This window comes from Tetranychus urticae, chromosome 3 (assembly GCF_039701765.1).
Source record: "Tetranychus urticae isolate SD_2017Ah chromosome 3, NJAU_TeUrti_SD_1.0, whole genome shotgun sequence".
NCBI lineage: Eukaryota > Metazoa > Arthropoda > Arachnida > Trombidiformes > Tetranychidae > Tetranychus > Tetranychus urticae.
In genome coordinates this window covers 15,316,802-15,340,408 of record NC_142960.1, presented here as the reverse complement: position 1 = coordinate 15,340,408, position 23,607 = coordinate 15,316,802, and the positions used below count along the sequence as shown (strand labels likewise).

The following is a 23,607-nucleotide window of genomic DNA, read 5'->3' as shown; positions in this document are numbered from 1 at the left end:
GTAACCCTTAAATTTAATGTAACTTCAATAACTAGGAGACAGGTTAAGTCAACAAAAAAGGGTCACAATTAGTTAATTTTAGGGTGTCGCCATCTCGAGCATGTTAAATCTGAACAGATGAGAAAAACAATTAAAAGAAAACTGAACAAGATTTATTGTTGGAACGCAATTATGAACAAAATCTCCGTTTTCGTTCCTGATTACTATGTACAAATCAGAATTATCGAACTGAAATGCATTTCATCATGTAAAAAGAAAGAAAAATAGAAAGGAAATTATCAATTGAATGCGCGAGCATTTAATTCTGAAATTAACTGACAAACCTTGCGAGTCCACCAAATACAAATGATAATAACAGAACATCTGTTCAAAATTATTTTTCTTAACCTTTGCTCAGCTATTATGTTGATTTTAATGATTGATAATGATAGTTAATCATTAAAATAAGTTGTTTTGAAAATATTTTCAAGACTTGTTGATTAATATTATCAAATTTGATCGGACTTCAATTGTATTACTGGCCCAGTTTAAGATTTAATAAAAAGAGGCTTTTCTTTAGACTTTTAAGGACCTTTTCTGATGAAATTCATTTTCTGAATCCTTTTTGTCACTCGACATTGATTAAAATAAAATTTAATCTTTAGTTAACTGCATTATGACAGGAGTTTATAATCTAGACTTGTATTGTAGAAGCAAAAATTGAAAGAAATACTGATACTAAAGACAAACGAGAGTTTATACGGTGCAATTCGATGAAACCTAATAATTTATCGATGATATCAATTTAATTACGGCTTAATTTTAATATAAATAAATAAGATTTAGATAATAAACCTCCAATTCATAGTTAATTTCAAGATTTTGGATAAAAAAATCTCAATTTCAAAAATCTTAACATTTAGGAGAAAAGAAAAAAAAGCAAATCAAAAGATATGAACATAAAGTTGGGATGTGATGTAAGAAAAATGTATGCTGATTGGTGGTTAACGGATTTTAATCAGATGATCGACTCTTTAGCAGTTGAACAAGCTCTAATCAATGACACGAATGAGTTCCATGTAGAATGTGAGGCAATAGGATGTGGATTATCGGGGTTTTAAGATGAATTTGGTCGTATTAAGAAATTCTCTAAAAATGCATCAACCATCACAGACGTCAATTTTATGTTCTTTCAACAAATGGTCAATAAGTGATCGTCTGAATTTTAAAGGCTTAGAACAATTGGCCATGATACACTTTTTCTCAAATTGCACACCATCAAGAACTTTCCTATGGTCGATATTGTCTTTATATTGCTTATTACAAACAGCACAGCTTTTTGTCGAGGCTGATTCATCACACTTGGTAGTCTCCTTCTTGTTCTTTTCTTCTTCGACTTTTTTGGCTTGTTCTTCTTCTTTCTTCTTTTCGGCCTCTTTTCGTTTTTTCTCTTCTTCGATACGGGCCTTTTCCTCCTCTTCGGCTTTGCGTTTAGCTTCTTCAGCAGCCTTGCGTTTCTCCTCTTCAGCTCTTTTTCGGCGCTCTGCCTCAAGCTTCTGCTTTTCCTCTGCTTTACGTCTACTTTCTTCCTCCTCTCTTCGCTTACGCTCCTCTTCTTCATGTCTCAACTTTTTCTTCATTTCTTCATCTTTGGCTTTGCGCTTCCTTTCTTCTTCCTCTTCTTCTTCTTTTTCTCTGGCACGTTTTGATTTACTTTCTTCGTCATCTGCTTCGTCATCATCTGACTTTCTTTTCTTATCAGTCTTATCATTTACCTGAAAGAAAGAAGAAAAATTTTAAATTTTTGAACATAGAATGAAATAAATAAAGAAGTGGAAAAGGAAAGAGTCTTACCAGAGTCTCACTATTATCAGATGAATTGATTGACTTAGCTTCTATGCTATTCGATTTGAGAATACTTTTGGAGCCATCTCGCAAAGGCGTGGATTGGTTGAGAGGACCTGAAAAATAAGGAATCGGTTAATATTTTGATAGGAAAATTGATGGTGTGATTCAACTTACTGTCGGTCATTTTAGGTTTCTTAAAACTATCAAGATTCACTTTAACAGTAGCATCAGATGCGCGCTTTCTTTTGCTTGCTGAATCGATATCACCATTCAAATCACTACTAGAGAGATTACCCCCATTCATCAGCTTGTTTTTAGAATAAGTTTTGAGGTATTCATCAATAAAATTGACCAATGCGGTCAAACCGAGATCACCAGCACACTTGATTATTTGCTGCATCTCCTCAGAATTTTCTTGCAGCTTGATCTTGCCAAAATACATGTAATCAACCATTGCTTTGAGATGAACATATCTCATATTAACGACAGCAACGGCTGTTGGAAAATTAGTCTGATCTTTAAATAAATCACTAAAATGTGAGGAATGAAGAACAAGCACATGACGGTGACACTTAATAGTCTTGCCATCGCACATGAGAGCAATTTCACAATTTGTTTGATTGCTGTAGCTATGTTGGAGACTACGGACTAGACTCTCCGTTATATTCTTGTTGGTTATGAACATGATGATGAGTTGGAGAAACGAGGCGAATGTAACAATCGCCGACAAGAATTAAACTATAATTAAGAGAAACAGACACAGTCAGGGAAGCCCAGAAAATTAAACGCTTTAATATCAGTGGTTTAAAGATTTAAGTCATTCGTTTTAACAAAAGCTTCTTGGCCAATGAAAATGGTTCTCGATATATCGATATATTGCTATTTCCACTAATCGGAGTATCCATTAAAACGGGTCTCACTAAAAAACCAAAGACGACCAAAAAACCAAAATGAGACCAAAATAACCAAAACACAACCAAAATAACCAAAATGTACCAAAACAAGGTAAATCTTTCGATTTATGATTTGGGACTTTAGGGGGTTTGTAGGGACACAAAAAAGAGTCCATTAGTGCTATCAAAAAAATTCTGTGATGGACAGTTTTCGAGAAAATTTAAGTTGAAGTTGCAACCACGAAAGCCTGTTTTTCACTTATTTAGCCAGATTTTTTCATCAAAATCATGTTATTTCACGAGTTTTATCGATAAAAAATAGTTTCAGGCCTATTCTAAAACACTATTCCAATAACATGATTTTGATGAAAAAATCTGGTTAAATAAGTGAAAAACAGGCTTTCGCGGTTGCAATTTCAACTTCAATTTTCTCGAAAACTGTCCATCACAGAAATTTTTTGATAGCACTAAAGGACTCAGTTTTTGTGTCCCTACAAACCCCCTAAAGTCCCAAATCATAAATCGAAAGATTTACCTTGTTTTGGTACATTTTGGTTATTTTGGTTGTGTTTTGGTTATTTTGGTTTTTTGGTCGTCTTTGGTTTTTTAGTGAGACCCCATTAAAACTTGATACAAAAGCCTTCTGTCAGAAGGATAATATTAATCGATAATTCATTTATTTCAACAAATCAGATAAACATAATTTGAGGTATATTCCTAGCAATTTGAAGTTTAGCTTTAAACATTTCTCAGCAATCAAATCTAACTGAAACTTAGTCTTATGAAGTTAAACTTAAGAAATGAAAAGATGACCGATACTAAACTGATTGTTTCAATTTTAACAATCGATATTGGTTATTTAACCATTTTTAATTATTGCATTTAGCTTGTGATTATTTTGTTGAAGATCAGTTTAACCTAACCAGGCCTACAAGGTTAGGTGTGTTTAAACCAATGGTTCAACCTATAGTTTGGGGTCAACCTTTTAATCATGTTAAACATTAGATTGGATGAAATATTCCCATGGTAGCCTTTCTTTAAGGATTAGGATGACAAATCTCTTGATAATACACTTAATTTCCGACTTCATGCTTTGCATTTTCAATGCAAACAAAACTCTAAAATAACACTTAAGTTGACCATGAACAAAGATAGTGTTTATAACCAAATACTGATGGTTGTGAAGTGACTAATTATCATCACTGATTACTCTGATGGCAAAAGTTGTCATCACAAACAATGAAGTCAACAATAAGACGGTATTGAGTCAAAGATCAAATGTTTATTAAAATAAAAATAGCTCTGGATTATTGATTAATCTTAATTTTTTCAAACATCAATCTTGGCATATTGCTTGGGCGACGAACGGTGCTAAAATCTCCTTCTAATGATATTTCTTCCTCGGATGTGGTTTTTATCTTATAACGCTGGACCATACAAACAATATACAAAAACAACTCGACATTGGCAAATCCTTCACCCGGACAGATCCTTTTACCACCGCTGAAAGGGATCAAGTAAGATGGTTTTTCAACTTTACCATCTTGAGTTAGAAAGCGGCTTGGATTAAACTCATCAGGATTAGTCCATAAACGTGGATCTCGATGAATTGACCAAAAGTTGAATATAACAATAGTGTCTTCTGGAATTGTATATTTACCAATTTTGGTGTCCTGTGAAGCTCTCCTAATTACACTTGATCCAACCACAGATCCTAAACGGCTTACTTCAGCGATAAAAGACATTGTCACTGGCATGCGAGTACGATAAGAATAATCAGGTTTATTGTTTACTCCAATGACTTCATGTATTTCTGACCGAATTTTATCTTGATAATCAGGATATTTGACCAAATATAAGATGGCCCATGATAAGGTTGCTAAAACAGTCCCAGTGCCAGCACGAAAAAAGTCAATTACATTTCGCTTCAATATATCACTATTGAATATATCGGATTCACCGGATCGTTTACTGAGCTCATTCAGATATCCATCAATGTAATCATCAATTTTTCCTTGCTCAAAATTAGCTTTGTGCATTTCAAGTTCTGATTGTACATAATTGTCCATGATTGCGATATAATCCTTTAAAATATTGAGATTTGTTTTTTTCAGAGCAATGAGTGGTTTGATCAGCCAGGGTAAAAATACTTGCATACCGATGAACTGGAATGCTTTAGAAATTTGATTGACACTGTTGTCCAGACTGATTTTGATCGGATCATTGTATTTGAAACAATGACCAAGCAATAAGTTGGCAATATTATTGGAAACACTTGGTAACAATTTATTAATGAAATCATCAAATGGACCCTTTTCAAGTTCGCCACAAAATTGTTCTATTTCTTCCATAATCAGCTTTTCAACTCGACTTTTGCCTAAACCAACATCACGAAGTACACGCAATGATAATCGCCTATGTTCACGCCAAGGATAACCAGACATTTCCACTATTGAACGCACTTGGACAATACCTGGTAACAAGAGTAGTTGATTGGGTCGAGCAAGTAATGAGTTATTAGCAAACGCTTCTTTCATGTGATGCCAATCATTAATGACGACAACATCCTTTGAACCCAATCGCATGCTGAAAACGGGTCCATACTTTTTAGAAAGCTGGTCAAACTGTAAATTCCTGTTTTGCTTTAAAAATGGAAAGTATCCAAAAATTGGTAATCCCCATGGTCCAGGTGGCAGTTGATTATATCTTCGAATTAATTTTGCCAAATGGACAAATAGCCAGCAACTCAGCAGCACAAGAAATGTGGTCAACAATGGCAGTGAGACTTCTAGAGTATTGAAAAGCAACATGTTTACACTATGAGATACATTAAATTACTAGCAACTATGCCTTTACAATATACTTACATTGAGTGGATTATCTGTATTTCATTTTTTGAATCTTTACACAATCATTTGAAGGACATCTTGATACACATTGAATCTATTCAGCAGTTCACTTTGTGATTATTGAATGAAATACCTTGAAGTTGAAACTCGTTGTGGTGTAAGATAAATAATTTACAGGTGATAGCGTTATAAACTGGTTATTGATTGAATTAATTAAACTCTTGATTTAGGTTAAAAAGGTTGGATGAGTATTAAAATACAGTGATGATTATGAACAGTTTCAATTCGAACTGGATTATCTCACGTTTTTAACTTCTGTGATTCAATTGGACGTTAAATAAGAACTGGAAATAAGCAAGAAAACAAGAAATATATTACTATGGTACTCAAATTTAATACCTCAATGTTTTTGTTTTTAAAAGATCCAGATCCAGATCCATCTCAAACTGGGATTAGCTGGTCGCTTCTTCATTTACATGGATATATCAAGAATAATCATTTTATTAATCATAATTATGATAGTTCAATGCGAAGGGAACTTTTACAAAATATATAAACAAAGCAGTAAAGAATCTCAGAACTGCATTTTCGCATTTTGTTAGGTTTCTCAAAGTTATCGATAAATTTTACTAACATCTTTACATTCTCATAAACCAAGCATGATTGAAATGATTGAAAGGATTCAAAGTGCTGTTTTTAATTTTGTAAACTCCGTTTTTTTACCAGAACCCAGAAGGAATAATTTATCAGGTTCAAGTTTCAAGAGGCACTTTAATCTTATTTGCTTTTCTGCCAAGCTATGAGAGGTTACCGATTATCAAAATAAAATTTTGAAAAATCTTTGATCGAGCAAAATAAAATAATTTTTTCGCCAAACTATCTAAAAATTAAATCCTCCGACGTAAAAATGCTATGAAAATGAGACAAAATAACCTAAGAGTGAACTACAGCACTTAAAAATACATACCTTCTGACTTAACCAGTATTTCATTTTTTGACTTTTCTCGTCATGCCAAACGTGAGTTACCCCATGAAAACGTGATAGGTATTAATATGAAGTGTTATATTGCAATGGTAATAGACTTTGCTAGCAGTACAGTTGGACAGGTAAAAATGTAACTGGAAAAGATGAGGAAAATCCATGTAAATTGATGATCATTATGAGGCTCACGATGATTCCTATCTCTTCTCATGTTGTTCAGTCTCAGGTTGATATTTTCAACAAAACATAAAAATCTATTATTCAATATTTCTTGTTTCCAAGCCTGGAGCAAGTAATCATGATAATGATTACCAGATTTTTGTCTCTTTGGATTTCTTTCTCCATTATTTATCTCTCATTGAATAATGATCCAGGGAAAAGATGAATGGTGAATGAAGCCTCACAATATTGTGATGGGATTTTTAAATAAACGAGAAGAGCAAATTGATAGGCATAAACTAATGATTGTTAGCTTTAATTAAATCCTAAATCCTTTAAATACTCCGTCGGTCGATTACTAATTTCAGTTACAGTTGAGGTTTACTCAGTACAGTGACAATTGAAATCAATGATAAAAATGTAATATACATTATTTGCATTTGGATTTGATCTTTCTTCCTAACAAGGAATCTTGCTATTAAGGAATTGATTTTGGATCTTCTTTGCCCTTTTCCGTTTCCAAATCCTTTTACATTCAAAATATATTACAAATCAACAAATCTAAATCAGTTAAACAAACAAATTATAATCAAATACAAGTAAATAACATTGAGATCAGATTAATAACAGAGGAAAGCAAAATCAACACAAACAACCGAATCAGATTACTTAATAAAAAAGGTAAAAAAAGGTTGGCTGGATTTAAAAACAATGAATGCAAAAGTTCATGTGAATGGGCTTGTGAGACTCAAATGCTAATTTAGTACGCTTTTAATTAATTAATCAAAGTGTATGTTGATTAAGGTTGTTATTAGTTTAAAGACAAAGGAGGCAATCAAGGTTGGATTGATTGAATGACAAAAAGGTAATGGGAAAGAGATATATCATGAATTGAATGAGAAATAGCTTTTTAAGATTGACAGTTAATTGAATTTCGTCTGGAAAGTAGATCAATTGTAATAACTGTCCTTAAGCAATAAAAGATGTTGCTACGGTTTAAGTCAGTTATTAGTAATTAATTAATTAATAGCAATAATACAATCTATAAATAATAATCTGGATGATCCACAAGAATCATTTCATAATAGCATATTATGAAGTATTACTTGTAATGGCAAATGTAATTGATTAGTTGGTTACAACAAACTGGATTTATAAGATGATATGATAATAAGTTGTCCATCTTGTTAATTAATGTTTCGAAAGGGTTGTTGCTGTTGATGATGGTGTTATTCAGGAGCATGCTTTGCGCTACAGCTTCAAACAATTAAGCAGCAGTAGAAAAGAAGAAATTTGTAGCAAATATCTTATAATCATAATTATTATGTTAAAAGGAGTGAAAATGATTGGCATTAATCGTTTTCTGGAAGAAGAAATTAAGATTGCAAAAAATTATGACTTGATCCGGTGATGAATAAACTTGACTTGGATTTCAATTGTTTCATTAATCGTCAGAATGGCTTGATTCCTTTAAGTTTTCTGGGCGAGTTTTCAACTAAAAAATGACTTGGAATTCGCAGTAAGAATCCGTTCAAAAAAGGCGTTTCTTTTCCTTCTTTTTTTCCTTGATTTCCATTGCTCTGTAATGATAAAAAATAAAAATAAATTAGAATCACAATTTCTGATTATCTTAACATTATCAACATCATAAACATTACATTTGTAATTGTGCTTTGTAAGTTGTAATCAACCAAAACAACTTGTCAAAATTGAATTGAGATGAACATTGTCTGCCAACCCAATTCATTAAAGCTGTATCAATGTTAATTAAATACGGGTTTTCAACCCAATAATTAACCCTGTATTAACAATCTGAAACATCAAATTATCAGATGTTAAAAGAAATAATTTGATTCATTTTTCTGATTGCTTTTAATTTTAACCAAATTTAAATAAGTCAAAGGTAATTTGTGAAAATTATAAAAAGAGTAACAAATTTAGTTCCGAGATTGTAATTAATTGAATGGAATCAAAACACGAAATACAATCCATCATCATCATTATTATTAACATGAACCTTGAACTAATCAATCGTGCTAACTGACAATCAGTTGATCAAAGACAATCAATCTACAATAAACTTGAACTGAACCATACGAAAACTGAGTATAATATGGATTCTACTCGATATAATCTGAAAAATGATACAAAAAGAAGTGGCAATTAATGATGATAAAGTGAATCAAGAGTGAAAAAAGGAAAACGATAAGTGTTTTGATTTGAAAATTGAGTAAAATTTAAAAATTTGTAAAAGTAATCAACAGTTATTGAATAACAATTGCAAATTCAGGTTGATAAACAATAAAATCCATCCATGCTCATTCAACATTGGTTGTAATAAAAGGCTAAGCATTGGTTAAACAAAAATTATAAAACAAGTTTCAACTGTCAGCAATTGATAAATTGCAATGATTCTGACGTATTTTTATGTGAGTGTGTGTGTTGCCTTTTTTGTGTTTGCCCAACAATTAACAGTGATAATAAATCTGTTTTTAGTCATTATTGATTGCATCTGATTATTCCAGTGTAAGATAACGTTGTTTCTTGTTGAGATTGGATGGGCTCGAAGGAGTTTGTAGTTTAACCATTGATTTCAATTTAGAGCAACTTTTGGGTGAGGAGGACCGTTTACAGGGTTTACCAGAAAACAGCTTCCGGAAATTAGATAATTTGCTTGGTCGCCTAAAAGGGGAATAATATTGATATATTGATATATATTGATATAGATTGGTGTAAAAATTAACAAATCATACAAAAGATTAACAAGAACTGTGGTAAACAAGAGAAAGAAGAGAAGAAAAAACGAGTTAAATAAAGATAAATAAAAATACAGAATAAAAATAAAGCATCAAACAATATTGTAATATTGAAATTAATGATGATAATGATGATGATGATGATGATGATTATAATTTTATAATGTTAAACCGGTTTAGTCATTTAGGATTGTGGTGATAAAAATGATGAAGATAAAAGATGGAACCGGATTAAAAAAAGTAACTTATTCATTGGAATGATGCAAAGTGTAAGATTTGGTTTCTTGATTATTTCATTTTTCTGAGTCCACCAATTTATAAATTATAAACAAATGAACAGTAATTAAGAATCAAGAACATTTTGTAATCATTTAGACTTAATTTCATGAAGATAATCGGATCATTATAAGCTGTTAATTTCTGATTATATTCAATAAAAACCTTCAACTAGTTAACAAGTTTTTTTCAGCTTTTTTTGTATCATTTTTTTCAGTTTATCCTATTTGATTCAAGTTTTGATATGTAAAACATAAACAACAGTTTTAGCTACCTGTTTGTTGATGGATAGATTAAGATGGTAATGAAGATGATAGATGATTGGAATTATGATAGGATTGAGTAACTAAAATGGTTCAGAAGTTGAGTAAAGTCTACCTGAAATCATGGTTATAAGATAATCACGATGAGTTCATCACTTTCAATGTGATTTACCATTAAATTTGGAAATGACTGAGTTTTAAGATCTATTCCATCATAATCATATCATGATTATGATAGTGATCATCAGTAGCAGTAATAACATCTCATCATTGGACCCGTTCTGTAACTTAATAATTCAGGTCTCTTGGCTTAAGGGGCAAATCAGTTTGTCACCACTTTTTTAACTTTGATACACTTTTCAGGGCTAAGTAGCAACTAAGAACGATAACAAAGTGTTCTAGATACAAGGTAATAATATTCAGCAATGACCTCATCTTTATCGCTCAATTTGCAACCAGCATCATCATCATCAACAGAAACAACATTAGCAAGTATCACCAAATGTGTCTGTTTTTAAAGTGAATGACCTCAAAACATGAAATACTCTAGGCTGAACATTATCAGTTTACATCAGAAATAGTATTCCAAGAAAATTGTCAACATTATTCAACAATAAATATGATAAGTTGAGCGTGTAATTTCATGAATTTAAGCTTTTTTATAAATAATCGTCTTTTGGTGGTGTTGAGAGTTGGAGAGTTAATAAAATACGGTTAAATTGTTGGACAAAGAGTCATAAATTGATGAATAGGATGACCAATTGATGAGGAAGAAGGATATTAAATGAGATTGGAAACATTGTTAACTTATTAACAAACGTTTAAATAGACTGTGTATTACAATTGTGAAAAGTTAAACATTGTGGACTTGAACTTGTACAAAATAAAAAAAGACGTAATGAGGCAAGTACAGAGTAAAGTCAAAATGATTTTGTACATGAAACAGACATTTCTATCCAAAATAGGAACAAATTGTCAGAAGTAAAAGGGTTAGATAAGGAAAATAAATAATGTTAACAAATTGGACACTAACCATAGCTTCAATAATGATTAACTAATTGAAATGACCTCATGTTGTAAATTGGTTGTTTGTCAAAGGAAATATGGAAAGGAGAAAGAGTGAGAAGAGACGTTTCGATAAATGGTCAAGGAAAGGGTCGAAAGATAATTTTGATTGTATTTTGATTATCAAATTGGTAAGCATCTCTCAGTCATTTAATGAGGCCGCCACATGCCTATTTGTTTCATCGTTTTGAAGCCAAGATTTAGTGATTTTCGCGAAGACAGTGATGATGTAGATCGCCGGAGATCAGGTTTCCTATTTAACGATAGGATAGCTTCAATGAATAAAGATCTAAGTTTTGTTTTGTTTCTTCTTGTAGGATTTGATTAATAATCATTATTAGATCAAATGCTTAAAGTTAGTTTGATTAGAAACTGTCGGTTTGGTATTAATATTTAGTCAGGACACATCAAAGACAAAGATAGAGAGATTCAAACCATTTGATACCCATTTCAAGTTAATTAGGTGGATTGGGTCAAAAAACAATCACCGACATTTTAGGTTCTATGGTTAGGCATTACGAGTTTCGGGTAGTTCTTGACCTGGCCAGGCAAATTTCAACTGTCTCAAAAGTCTGATCAATATTACTTTTTTATACCTCAATAGTTTTTAATAAAACAGCAAATGGCGGCCTTATAATGAAAGAGTAATTCAAAACACTTTTAGTCCACAGTGAAATAGAAACTATGAATTTATGAAACAAATGAATGGGGTTGACTTATTTAAAAATTATTCATTTATAATTTTGACAATTCAAAGAGGATTTTGAGTGAAATTGAAGATTTGAAACAAACAGAACAATTTATAGAGGAAATATTTCTAAAATATCTGGATAGTGAGAAATGCTTTGTTGGTTTTAAATTACCTCAATAAAAATTTGAGGTTTTTCAGTCAGGTCAAGAACCGAACGAAAGTCCGCAATAAAGTTAAGTTTACGAAGTTGTTCAAGTTAAGCAATGTAAAGGCTAAATGTTGAGGTATGGTTAAAAGAGGTTTGGTAAAAGGATATGCAAGTTAATGGATGAAAACAAGTTAAAAGAGCAACATGATTCTCGGGAAAAACAACAATCCATGTTGATTTTGGTTAATTAGTTGTTAAAGATTGATATAAACACAAGCACAAGGTTATGAGCAATTAGAATGCGATGAATAGAAGAGTGTAGAAGAAACAAAGATTGGAAATTATGAACAAGTGAAAGAACAAGATATGAAATTATGATAACTTACTCTCTAATATTTGCTTCCAAAGTATTCTTTCTCATCTCTTCCATTTCTCGTGCAATTACTTCAAAAGCGTCTCTTTCCTTTTCAAAAGCAGCTCTTTTATCAGCCAATTCTTGTACCTCTTTTTCATGAACTTTACGATTTTGCTCGTCAAAACGAAGTATCTAGAGATAAATGAAAAATCAAAGTTAAAAAATATTAGTAAATAATAGGTAAAATGGGAGGAAATGAAACAAGGAAACTAATTTAATTTATTAGGAATCCATCAATTGGCTTACTTCTGCTTCCATTTCTTCGAGTTTTTGTTCTTTGGCCTTAACTTTGGTTTCGAAAACATGATCCATTTCCTGTTCAAGTCTTCTCAATTTGGCTTCTGAGGCTTTACGTTCTTCTTCCATTTGAGCCAAAGGATTTCTGTAGAAGACCAAAAAATGAATAAACGATGATCAATTTATAATATGGATTTTGGTTTTCACGGAAGTTGGAAAAATGAACCGGAGATCAATGTCCATTATTAATAGTTGCAATAGTTTACCATGAGAACAATTCGATTAAATATTCATTGATCATTACATTAAAGTAACATTTAAGTAATAGCAACATCCTGAGAGTAAAACAAAGATGAGGCTATTTCACTTTATAATAGGTTGGTTAATAGGTTAATATTTGAATGAGTTTCAATTTAATTTGGGAAAAACTAATGGACCAATACTGATGTTAACCGACATTTGACGTGACTTTCTAACGAAAAAATTGTATTATCAGAAAATTGTTCAAGAAAATCACTACATTTAACAATTTACTATTCAATTATGAGCAATTTTAGAGGAACTAAATGTGCAAGATTGATAAGATATTATTGAGCAAGAATGACAATTTTACAAGCTAATGGCAAGGTAAAATGACTTTGAAAAAACAACTCACATATTATTGTCTTTTGAAGATTTTTCAGTTCCAACGCCAGATAACTTTCGGCACCGATAATTTTCATAATGAACATTATTTGTTGTATCAACCAAGTCGAGCATGAAATACTTGATAAGCATCATACGAAGAGCAATGAAATCACAATGTTCCAGGTTGTCAACTAAATGTGGAAAAATTGACAGAAAAACAATGAGTCAACTATTGATTGATTAGATCAAAAGACAAAGTATAATAACAAGCATTACTTTCAATTGTTCCCCAAGGATACTTTCTTGCTCGCTTTCTTTCGCCACTTGGTGTATCTACAACTTGATTACTGCCGACAACTGCGAATGGAATCCGAGCTTTGAGCTGTTTTAATAATTTAGCATCATCTTCGTCATCACAGTCGGGAAATTCATAAATTCTGATTTTGTGTTGTGCTATTTGATTCATGACCTGGATAGAGACAAAAAGGATTGTAAGACAAATAAACGTAGAGAAAAAAAAGCGAAGAAAAAAATTGAATAAAAGTGTAATGAAAAAATAACTTACATTTTTCTTCATTTGTTGGCATTCTTCCTCTGTTAAGGTATCAGCTTTGGCAATTATTGGTATGATGTTGACTTTATCTTGTAAATTTTTCATAAACTCTATATCAATTGCTCTTAAAGTTACACGAGGTAATATGAAATACAAACAGCAATGCACACGATTATCAGGAATATGGGTTCGGTGGAGCTTTGTTTCTGCGTTCAGATATTCTTCATATCGATCTTCAATATATTCACTAATTTTCTGCCATGAATTAGTATTATCAAGTGAATCACCGAAACCAGGAGTATCCACAATGGTTAATGATAAATTAACATTTTTTTCTTTCAAGTTTACTTTGGTTGCCTGAACATCAACGGTTTTACTAAGCCTTTTGGATGGTCCAGGATATTCATCTGAATAAATATCAGTCAAAAACATTGAATTGACCAGTGTTGATTTCCCCAATTCTGATTCTCCTATAAAAATAAGAGGAGAGATTTAAAGCAAAAAAGCCATTAAGACAACATAACATAATTTGTAAAACATTTCCGTAACTGTTTAAAATGAAAAACAAGACTTGCCTACGACCATGAGGGTAAATTCAAATCCTTTTTTGATGGTTTTACGGTGAATTTGATTTGGAAGGTCACTAAAGCCAACATTTCTTTCCGAATCTTTGGCCACCATTAACTTATCTTGAGGGGTAGCTGAAGAAAGCATTGATCTTCTGGTTTCTGAATAAGAGATAGACATTTAAAAATATTTTCTATTTAACCCTAATGCCAAGGAAAGTATACAAGGGAAAAGGATGGGCGGCACTCAAAACAGCCAAAACAAAATAGCCAAATTCAAACAGTCAAATATTTTTTTTTTGTTCTTTTTCGATTTATTTTCATGAGAATTAAGACTAAGAAAACGAAATCGACAAATTTACTTACTTATATACAAATCTAAGTTTAAGTAAATCGTTTATTAGACTTAATTGGCAGTTTTGAGGTACAACTGAAAGGATATTTGTCATGGGAACAAACTTACCTGCTGAGTCGAGAGTGTCACGGTAAAGATTTCTTGAGCGGGAATACATTAAATCCGTTTTGCTACCACTAAGAGCATTGCGAGTAGAAGATGAAAGCGCTGAAGTTGAATTTAACAATGAATCTGTAGATGAATTAACTGAACTTTGTGAAATATCTCGTGTTGAATATAGGTCCCGTTTCGAGTTGAGCTGCGAAGATAAAGTACAAAGAGAAGCCATATTAAAGAGTTTTGTTTTTAGATCAATTTGTATAAGACGGATGCACAAGCGGTGGTTAAATTAGTTGAAATATTAAAGCAATTTTCTTGAAGCACAATTCGCAATAAGAGAGATGCTGATGGTGATGATGACGGAAGAAAAAAGCCAAGAAAATTGAAAAAGATGATCAGAAACAGCAAATTGTAACAGCAACTTATTTTAGGTTGAAATAAAAAGATTAATAGGTAAGAAGTTAGTCTAGATGCAGAATCTGAACTTGAATCAAAGCAAAAGCCTAAGGCATCAAAAAACGAGGAAGAAAGCGGGAGAGAAAGAGAGGACAAAAGATGGGCGATCAAGATGAGGATGAAAATTGGGATGAGGATGGTAAAGATAGAAGGAGAGAGAGATAGAAAGAGCAAAAGAGAGAAGAGAGAGGATGTTCTCCGAAAAAGGAGGTTTGCGGCTAAATGTACATGTAAGTGACATCACAGTGCAGCAATATCACTACTCACTGCTTCACCATCTTCAACAACACAAGGTTCAGGTGATGGAGTTTTCAGTTCGGACGTTTGATCGTAAATTTTCTGTCTCCCTGAAAGTCTATCAACGCTAGCAAACCGAGGAGATGGTTTACTTGTAGTGAGAGGAGAAACCAGGGTGGACGATGTTAGTTGTGGAGATTGAGGAGTATCAATAATATTTGTTTTAGTGGTATCAGATAATGATTGACTAGGATCAGCAAAAAATGCTTCACGAGCTGATTTTAATCCACCGGAGGATGCTGAGTTAGGTAAAATACCACCAGAACCAGCCTTGCCAGGGGTTGATGTAACTGCTGATGTTGGTGATGATAACAAAGAAGCCGTATTAGTAGAGGAGGGAGTGTTAGAAACAGAAGGATAAGGAGGAGGATTAATTAGGGAACCGTTCTCAGGATATGGAGAGGTAGGTGTCAATAGTGTACTACTATTTCGATTTGCTAAATTGTTGCTCAATTGCTGTTCCCAACCGGCAACCATATTTCGGATACCACCAAAATCTTGTGTAAACTTTTTCGGTCGATATTCAACTGAAGATCCAGGATAAGGAGAGATGCTTACCAAACTTGTTGGCGGGTTAACAGCCGATCGGATTGATTGAGACATCATATACTTTTGTCAACACAGACTTCTTCTTGATATATCCACTACCTTACTAATTAGATTTTCAAATAAACAAACAAATCAAATAAATAGGAGAAAAAAACACAAGAAATCCTACTAGATGACATGAACTGCACCAGGAGAGATCATCAATACTGCATTGTAATAAGATTCACCAAGCGGAGAGTTTTGTAATCATGAATCTGATACTATATCAGCGATAATTGATGATTCTTACAACAAATTTCATTCAGAAGTTTCTCTTCTCACTTAATTAGCTCCGTAGATTAATTTTAGATAAAAATTGCAAGAAATAAAATCTCTTAAAATTGAAAAATTTGATAATTCATTAAATCATACTTGAGTACCATCTATTGATCATTATAACAACCAAACCGGCCCATAACAATCGATATTTTTGAAAATCACTTTTCTGGCGCCATCTTTCCTTTCAGATTTATAATGAAATTTTTAAAGTAAACTTTCTTAAAATAAAATCAAAAGATTCAATATTATTTAGCATAGATATTTATATTCTTGGGAATCATGGCTAACGGCAACAAAGAAGATTTTAGATTAAAGAAAGACATTGTAAACTATTAATAAACAAATTTTCGAGATGCTTGACGAAATAAAGATTACACTTCTTCAAGTGAATAGTTGTGCTGGTATATCAACACTAAATGAAAACTAAAAAGATTGACGAGCTTTTCATTTAATATTTTTTGATTGTGGAGTAGAATGAAATGCAAAATGGACCAAACAATGGGCTTAATACTTATGGACTCAATTGAAGTAGAAATTTTCTCATCACTTGGGTTGAATAAGGGCTTATTCAATAACGTGAATGAGTGATTGGTACCTATGAAAGAGATTAAAGATCATTTTGGTCAATATTCAAAATTTGATCAGTTTGTCGGAGCTAAGTCAATGAGAGATGACCGACAGAAAAATCAATCTATCCACCGGCAGAACCCTCGAATAATAGATGAATTCAAGAGCAAAGTCTGACCTTTTTCAACAATTAGTTTTAATACAGTAGGAAAATGCAAAATTTGATAGTATTAAAACGCAAAAATTGATTGATAGATAAATAAAGTGTTTTATCATGAATAAGCGAAACAATAATGCTAGAAATTAGATGAAAAAATATGAAAACAATTAAACAAGACTAAAATTTAATTTAAGCTAAATTAATCTACTGATGTTATTACCCTGTTCACAATAGATGGCGCGAAGACGAACCATAAGACCATAAGACCATTTGGGATGCTTATAGAATAACAAACTTCATTTTGTTAGTTTTTTGGCAAAACAAAGTTGAGGTTTGTTTTTTGATACTTTTAATTTGTGATTTGAATTATCAAATATGTCAGAAAGTAAACCTTCAAAGAACGAGCTACTTGCTGTATTTAATAAATTGAGATCAATTCCTGCTAATAAGGTTAGTATTTTATGTAATTTACATGGATTTCTTACCTTTTTCTATGATTCTACTGAGAAGGTTCATTTACCTTTTTGATTCTTGCTTTTTATTTCATTTCATTTCATTTTGTTTTTTTATTTTATATTTTATATTTTATGATTAATATTTTGTTCTGTCTGCTGTCTTTTTCCTTATAATTTTTATAGCAATGTTTCGACTGTGGAGCTATAAATCCGTCCTGGGCAAGTGTTAGTTTTGGAATATTCATATGTATAGATTGTTCAGCAAACCATCGATCTCTTGGAGTACATGTTTCCATTGTCCGATCAACACAATTGGATACAAATTGGACTTGGCTTCAATTGAGATCCATGCAATGTGGCGGTAATGCTAATGCCTTATCATTCTTCCAACAATATAATTGTACTACCAAAGATATCAAAGAAAAATATTCAAGTCGAGTTGCTCAGCTTTATAAAGATAAATTGGCTACATTAGCTAATCAAGCAATGAGACAATATGGAACAGAATTATTCATAAACGTTTCTTCTAGTGGAGGAGGAGCTGAATCAATAAGATTTGATAAATTAAAAGTTAATTGCGATGAAAACGAAGATGCTAAGTCATACTATAAACATGTCATCAACAACCGGCAACCCATTTCAACAATAAGAAGAGTAAGTAAAATTACTATTGTTATATCTATTAATATTTTTAAGATTAGAAACAATGTTATTTAGAGAGAAACTATCCATTTAGATGTAAAATAGTCATTTTTGCAGGTTAATTGCCAGCGGAGTTGGTACATTTATTTAGTGACCAAACTTCCTCCTTACTTGCCTGCTAGAATAAATTGGATAAGTTTGAGGGAACTTTATTATATCATTTTAAGTTCCCATAGGAATTTCATACAACTCATATTTTTCGATCATAATTTTATAGAATTTTATTTTTATTTTTCTTTGTCTTCTCCTTTTTCTACTCTCTTTTAGGTAGAAGTTGCAAGAGATTTAGGGAATCAACGAGTCAACGGTGATTTTACCAAAATTGATTCAACAACGCCCGTGTCAGCTTCCTACACAACTACAGTCTTACAGCAACGTACTCAACACTCTTATAGGCATTCACAAGCTCCTAATTATGTGACAGCGCCCACACAGCCTTCCCGTCCTCCACCGATACCATCCGCACCCAAGCCCAATTTAAACTCTTATAATGTGACGCCTCCACGACCAAAACGGCCTACAGAGGCTGAGAAAAAGATTGAAGCTTTAATGAAACAAATTGAGGATGAGTTTGAGAAATCACTTCAATGTGAATTTTTTGGTCTGTGCCATACATGTGGTGATAAAGTTCAAGGTGCGGATCAAGCTTGTCAAGCTATGGGAAACTTATATCATACATCCTGTTTTGTTTGTTGTTGTTGTGGTCGTGTCTTGAGGGGTAAGGCTTTCTACAATGTACATGGGAAAGTTTATTGTGAAGAAGATTATCTATATTCAGGATTTCAGCAAACAGCAGAGAAATGTGCTGTTTGTGGTCATCTTATTATTGAAATGATACTTCAAGCTATGGGTAAATCATATCATCCTGGATGCTTTAGATGTTGTACCTGTAATGAGTGCCTTGATGGTGTTCCATTCACCATTGACATGAATAATAAAATTTATTGTGTTGCAGACTATCATCGAGCTTATGCACCAAAATGTGCTTCCTGTGGTGGTGATATAACTCCTCTTGAAGGATCAGATGAAACAGTGCGAGTAGTCTCAATGGATAAAGATTATCATGTTGATTGTTATACCTGTGAAGATTGTGGTATGCAATTAACTGATGAACCATCTCAGAGATGTTATCCATTAAATAGTCACCTTCTCTGTAGAGATTGTCATCTTAAAAGACTCGGAACTTTGTAGTAATTTTGTTGTATATCCGCCTTATCATATATAAATAGCCCACCGTCAACAACAACAACAATTTTACCATTTAAATACATACGTTTGTATGTAATACACACAAACACACACACACACATAAAATAAAGAATCTCTAAGATCTCACCATTCCACGAAATGAACACCTGCACAGAACTGAAACAAACAAAAAAGACAACGTAACATCTCAGAGCACACAAACAAGACACACATTATCTGCAGAGCTTAAGCATTTTATCAAATCATCAGCACACTATTCCCTTTTTTTTGTTTGGAGTAGTTAACAATCATTAAGTTCATTCTTAGACTGGCTTTGATTGCATTTAACGCACATTTAAAGTAAAATAAATATTAAAATACCAAAATATCAAAATTGTTTGCAAGATCTTTTATTATTGACATCAGATAAAATGGATGTGTAACATGAACATAATTATAAATAAAATAGACCATTGCCAACTTTTAAGCATTTTGATGAACCATAAAACAACTGGACCGAGTTTTTCATGACTCATGGAAAACCTGTTAATATCCAACTTTCTCCTGTAATAAATTAAATCAATGAAACAGAATTAAAATTTGCTTTCACAATTAAACATATTAGAATAATATGAAGAAAAAAACAAATATGGAAATGTTTTACAAATTATCCATCTGAATAAACAATCTAAAAAATTGTAATGTAATCAAAAGCATGTAAAGTTTGTAATTGAAATAAAACATTATTCTGTTTACAGGACAGAAATTTCTGATCATTATTGAGTATTTTTTTCTTTCGCTTTTGTTACCTTCTATTTAGATAATCAAGTTAAGAATTAATACAAATTGAAAAAATTAAATTAATGATCAAAACAACATTGGTTTAAAGTCTTTTTTCCCTACCATATGGTAAGCTACCAATGATAAAATCTTACATTATTTTTGAGAGTTGTATTATAACTTTAATTGTGCTAGCAATTTACTATCTAGTCAGCTGTTTAACTGCTGTGCTTTCAATTGAGTATTAAATAGAAATAGAAAGTGCTTCACTCAAATGAAAATCTTAAATTTCCATCTAAAAATATCAACTAAATGTATAATTTGATTGTAAGATAATCAAAGCTAATGTTGAGATAAAATTGGTGGATCATAAAAAGGTATAACAAACCTGGAAGGATGACATAACATCTGTAGCAAGTGAAGAGAGACGACCAGCAACTCGACTCACTCCATCGCGAACACCTTCTTTTACGTCATACAGATTGGCAGTAACATTTGACAAGCCACTTGTATATGAACCAGAACGTGTTTTATTGTTTGAACGGCCAAAATAATCATCACTACTTATCGCATTAGATCCCTCAAATTTTGATAAAGTTGTACGTTGTTCAAACTAAATGGGCTAACTTCGTTGATAATTGACCCGGAATCATAATGACCTAATGACAGTTCATCTGTTTATCAACATTGAATGGACTGTGGACCTTGTACACTGCTTTGCATGGCATTAAGGACACATATGTTTCGACTAAAATGTTCAAGTATGAGGGTACTTTTGATGCTTTAAGCTAATCTATGCAAGATGTCTGACTGTTAGAGTTGCTAATTTATAATGCTTTTGTCTTAATTATTTGTTGATCGCTAATAGACATATGTTGATACCATATTTTGGTGATGCATGGGATTAAGGACACTTGTTTTTTGCGTTTTGTTTTTCAAATAAGAATGGACAGATTTTAGATTTGTTAATATGATGACTAGAAGAGATCTTCTGCTTCACATTCGGTAGCTCATGTTGGAGATGATCAACTGCACTAAATTATCCAAACATTACTACATTTTTCATCAAAACAAATATCAAAACTTGTAACTTGTAATACTCAAACTCGATTCAGAATGTATTTTGATTTTTGAATATTGGATGCTAAGCGGGCTTTCATTAAATCCATTCAAAAGCATGCGTGAAGCATGATTTCACTTTTTCCAATGATAGGTAGTCATGTTAATAACAAAGTTTTATTGATAATTGTTCGTTTTTACTTTATTTAGTTTATTTATTTATTCTTTAAATTGTGTTATAATGGCCAACTTAATAGTTAGAACAGGTTTGCAATTATTCAAAAAACAAATCAGACCGTTAACATTGATCGACGTGAGATGCTGTTACCAGAAAACCAATGCTTTATCAACATTGAATAAAAAGGAAGAAATCAAAGGTTATTTTGTGGAAGATTTCAATGTCAAAGGACAATTTTTATGGGCAATTCAATCTAGATTTTTATCAGCTTCATTAATTTACATGACATCTTCAATTGCAATGGCAGCAGCATCGTATTATACCGTTCACTCTGAATTTGCTGTTGATATAATATATAATCTTAAAATCATGGAACTCTTAGAGTATTTTGATGTTTCTGACACTTGGAATCCTCGCGTTATCGTTGGACTTGGACTCTACTTCATTACAGAAGCACCAAGGATCATACTCGCATTTAGATTTTGTAAATCGTTGAGAGATTTGCTGTATAAATATAAATTTATACCAGAGCCAAAGTATCGACCTTTTAAAGATGAACCAAGTTACGATGAAACAAAAATTAATAAATTTTGAATGATAAACGAGATTTTTCAGTTTAGTCTCGTGATTTAATTATTTATATGCATTAATATTGGAACTAATCTTGATTCAATTCAGTGGTCACAGTATAAGCCGATTATTTATAAAATATCGCCTAGGTTGGTTATCATGTTGATCAATAGATGGGGCTCAAGACGATTTAATAAAATCATTGTGGTAACCAGACTCTGGTTTTTCTGACACGTGAGTTCATGTCTTTAGTAGGATTTCATGTGTTTTTTTCTCCTATTTATTTGATTTGTTTGTTTATTTGAAAATTTAATTAGTAAGATAGTGAGTATTTCAAGAGGAAGCCTGCGTTGACCAAAGTATATGATGTCTCAGTCAATCCGATCGGCTGTTAACCAGCCATCAAGTTCGGTAAGCATCTCTCCTTATCCATTTATCTTTTTATTGCAACCTAAAATAAATTGCTTTCATTATTTGCTGTTTCTCATAATTTTTTTAAAATTTCACCCAGGGATCACAAAAACCTGTAAAATTGTCCAGTAAATTACAACCTGGCAAGATGAAAGGTTATCTTGACCATCAGAATCCAATCGATTCTTTTAACGCAATCCAAGAAGATTACATTCGATTACAAGAAAAAGAGCTTGATGTAAGTTTTTTCTTATGTTTTGACATTTTCGTTTTAGTAATTTTCATTGTTTTAAAATTTTCAGGCTATAAGAGTTGTCAAAGATGGTTTTGAGAAAGACAATGTTCCTGTGAAAAAAGTTATTGAAACTGCTGGCAAAAAATGGTTTAACTTCCCAGCAAATGACTCTAAAGAACTTGAAAAGGATCTTCAAATGCTTAGAATGAGAAATGCTCTTGACCCTAAACGCTTTTACAAGAAACCTGAACATAAATCTGGTGTCCCTAAATTTGTACAAGTGGGAACAGTGGTGACAGACGCTCATGACTTCTACGATAGAGCTACTAAAGTCGAAAGAAAACAAACCATTGTCGAGGAAATGCTAGCAACCATTGAAAGTAGGAAAAAATTGAAGAAACGATTCAAAACTGTGAAACCTTTGATTGCTAAAAAGCGAAGAAAACATTAAAAAGTAATGTAATTTAAGTGCAATTTGAAACTTATAAATTTATTTAGTCTCTCAAAAGACCAACAAGTTAGAAACAGCAAATCCTTATTCTGTTTGAATCGCAGAAACGCCGAAAAATTCAACCGACATGATGATGCCAGATGAAACACAGAGCGTTAAATTACCGTTTAAGTCATCATTCAAGAAAAAATTGATTGATTTTTATCCACTTTAATCGAAACAAAAATTTAAACTTAAAATTAACGTCTGACATGGTTAGTTACTCGAAATGAATATAGAGGACACTCTAATTCTGATTGCTACATAAAACAAACACTCTTTGGAAATAGGGAATAGAGATGGGCGATTCTCGATTAATCAAGTAATCGATATTTTTAGCGATTAGCGCAAGGGAATCGATTATATCGATTCTTAATTAAGGTAGGAAAATATTAAATCTTGAAGCGTTCAAGCAACTTTTCCAAGTTTGA

General features: G+C 32.1%; 6 protein-coding genes across 11 annotated transcripts; 2 read left to right on the top strand and 4 right to left on the bottom strand.

Moving 5' to 3' along the window:
- Positions 1-783: 783 nt before the first annotated feature.
- On the bottom strand, positions 784-2,600 carry LOC107364116 (uncharacterized). Its single transcript, XM_015931434.3, has 3 exons — positions 2,002-2,600; positions 1,834-1,940; positions 784-1,754 (listed from the first exon to the last, which is right to left on the bottom strand). Exons 1-3 carry the CDS (start codon positions 2,510-2,512, stop codon positions 1,140-1,142), a joined length of 1,233 nt encoding a protein of 410 aa, XP_015786920.2. The 5' UTR covers positions 2,513-2,600; the 3' UTR covers positions 784-1,139.
- A 1,387-nt stretch (positions 2,601-3,987) lies between these two features.
- LOC107364115 (cytochrome P450 2J2) lies at positions 3,988-7,002 on the bottom strand. 2 transcript variants are annotated; one of them, XM_089268657.1, is made up of 3 exons: positions 6,537-7,002; positions 5,588-5,913; positions 3,988-5,508 (listed from the first exon to the last, which is right to left on the bottom strand). In XM_089268657.1, exon 3 carries the CDS (start codon positions 5,303-5,305, stop codon positions 4,028-4,030), a length of 1,278 nt encoding a protein of 425 aa, XP_089124783.1. In that variant the 5' UTR covers positions 5,306-5,508; positions 5,588-5,913; positions 6,537-7,002; the 3' UTR covers positions 3,988-4,027. The 2 variants fall into 2 exon arrangements, with proteins under 2 accessions (XP_089124783.1, XP_015786917.2); XM_015931431.3 differs by lacking the exon at positions 6,537-7,002 and having other exon boundaries at positions 3,988-5,537; positions 5,588-5,959.
- On the bottom strand, positions 6,996-16,258 carry LOC107364113 (septin-7). Of its 5 annotated transcripts, XR_016199506.1 has the most exons (10): positions 15,485-16,258; positions 14,771-14,960; positions 14,317-14,469; positions 13,754-14,211; positions 13,465-13,657; positions 13,217-13,379; positions 12,571-12,706; positions 12,296-12,456; positions 8,369-9,392; positions 7,441-8,290 (listed from the first exon to the last, which is right to left on the bottom strand). XR_016199506.1 is itself a non-coding variant. In XM_015931428.3 (9 exons), exons 1-9 carry the CDS (start codon positions 16,118-16,120, stop codon positions 8,242-8,244), a joined length of 2,139 nt encoding a protein of 712 aa, XP_015786914.2. In that variant the 5' UTR covers positions 16,121-16,258; the 3' UTR covers positions 6,996-8,241. The 5 variants fall into 5 exon arrangements, 4 of the variants coding, with proteins under 4 accessions (XP_015786914.2, XP_089124782.1, XP_015786915.2 ...); XM_015931428.3 differs by lacking the exon at positions 8,369-9,392 and having other exon boundaries at positions 6,996-8,290; XM_089268656.1 differs by lacking the exon at positions 8,369-9,392 and having other exon boundaries at positions 6,996-8,290; positions 16,073-16,258.
- A 922-nt stretch (positions 16,259-17,180) lies between these two features.
- On the top strand, positions 17,181-20,229 carry LOC149093462 (uncharacterized). Its single transcript, XM_015931438.3, has 3 exons — positions 17,181-17,558; positions 17,747-18,217; positions 18,533-20,229. Exons 1-3 carry the CDS (start codon positions 17,484-17,486, stop codon positions 19,454-19,456), a joined length of 1,470 nt encoding a protein of 489 aa, XP_015786924.1. The 5' UTR covers positions 17,181-17,483; the 3' UTR covers positions 19,457-20,229.
- Positions 19,842-20,956, bottom strand: LOC107364122 (ADP-ribosylation factor GTPase-activating protein 2-like). Its single transcript, XM_089269352.1, has 3 exons — positions 20,945-20,956; positions 20,622-20,846; positions 19,842-20,017 (listed from the first exon to the last, which is right to left on the bottom strand). The coding sequence occupies exons 1-3, from the start codon at positions 20,954-20,956 to the stop codon at positions 20,000-20,002; spliced, it is 255 nt and encodes an 84-aa protein (XP_089125478.1). The 3' UTR covers positions 19,842-19,999.
- A 1,326-nt stretch (positions 20,957-22,282) lies between these two features.
- Positions 22,283-23,160, top strand: LOC107364121 (uncharacterized). Its single transcript, XM_015931440.3, has 3 exons — positions 22,283-22,451; positions 22,552-22,689; positions 22,754-23,160. Exons 1-3 carry the CDS (start codon positions 22,404-22,406, stop codon positions 23,135-23,137), a joined length of 570 nt encoding a protein of 189 aa, XP_015786926.2. The 5' UTR covers positions 22,283-22,403; the 3' UTR covers positions 23,138-23,160.
- Positions 23,161-23,607: the final 447 nt, after the last annotated feature.

Coding starts and splice junctions, on each gene's coding strand:
- LOC107364115 (XM_015931431.3), bottom strand. CDS start 5,530: ATGTTGCTTTTCAATACTCTAGAAGTCTCACTGCCATTGTTGACCACA.
- LOC107364116 (XM_015931434.3), bottom strand. CDS start 2,512: ATGTTCATAACCAACAAGAATATAACGGAGAGTCTAGTCCGTAGTCTC. Junction 1,941..2,001: donor GAAACCTAAAATGACCGACA/GTAAGTTGAATC, acceptor CTTATTTTTCAG/GTCCTCTCAACCAATCCACG. Junction 1,755..1,833: donor CTGATAATAGTGAGACTCTG/GTAAGACTCTTT, acceptor TCTTTCTTTCAG/GTAAATGATAAGACTGATAA.
- LOC107364113 (XM_015931427.3), bottom strand. CDS start 16,120: ATGATGTCTCAATCAATCCGATCGGCTGTTAACCCGCCAACAAGTTTG. Junction 14,212..14,316: donor ATTTACCCTCATGGTCGTAG/GCAAGTCTTGTT, acceptor TTATTTTTATAG/GAGAATCAGAATTGGGGAAA. Junction 13,658..13,753: donor GCCAACAAATGAAGAAAAAT/GTAAGTTATTTT, acceptor GTCTCTATCCAG/GTCATGAATCAAATAGCACA.
- LOC107364121 (XM_015931440.3), top strand. CDS start 22,404: ATGATGTCTCAGTCAATCCGATCGGCTGTTAACCAGCCATCAAGTTCG. Junction 22,452..22,551: donor TTAACCAGCCATCAAGTTCG/GTAAGCATCTCT, acceptor AATTTCACCCAG/GGATCACAAAAACCTGTAAA. Junction 22,690..22,753: donor TACAAGAAAAAGAGCTTGAT/GTAAGTTTTTTC, acceptor TAAAATTTTCAG/GCTATAAGAGTTGTCAAAGA.
- LOC149093462 (XM_015931438.3), top strand. CDS start 17,484: ATGTCAGAAAGTAAACCTTCAAAGAACGAGCTACTTGCTGTATTTAAT. Junction 17,559..17,746: donor GATCAATTCCTGCTAATAAG/GTTAGTATTTTA, acceptor TAATTTTTATAG/CAATGTTTCGACTGTGGAGC. Junction 18,218..18,532: donor CCATTTCAACAATAAGAAGA/GTAAGTAAAATT, acceptor ACTCTCTTTTAG/GTAGAAGTTGCAAGAGATTT.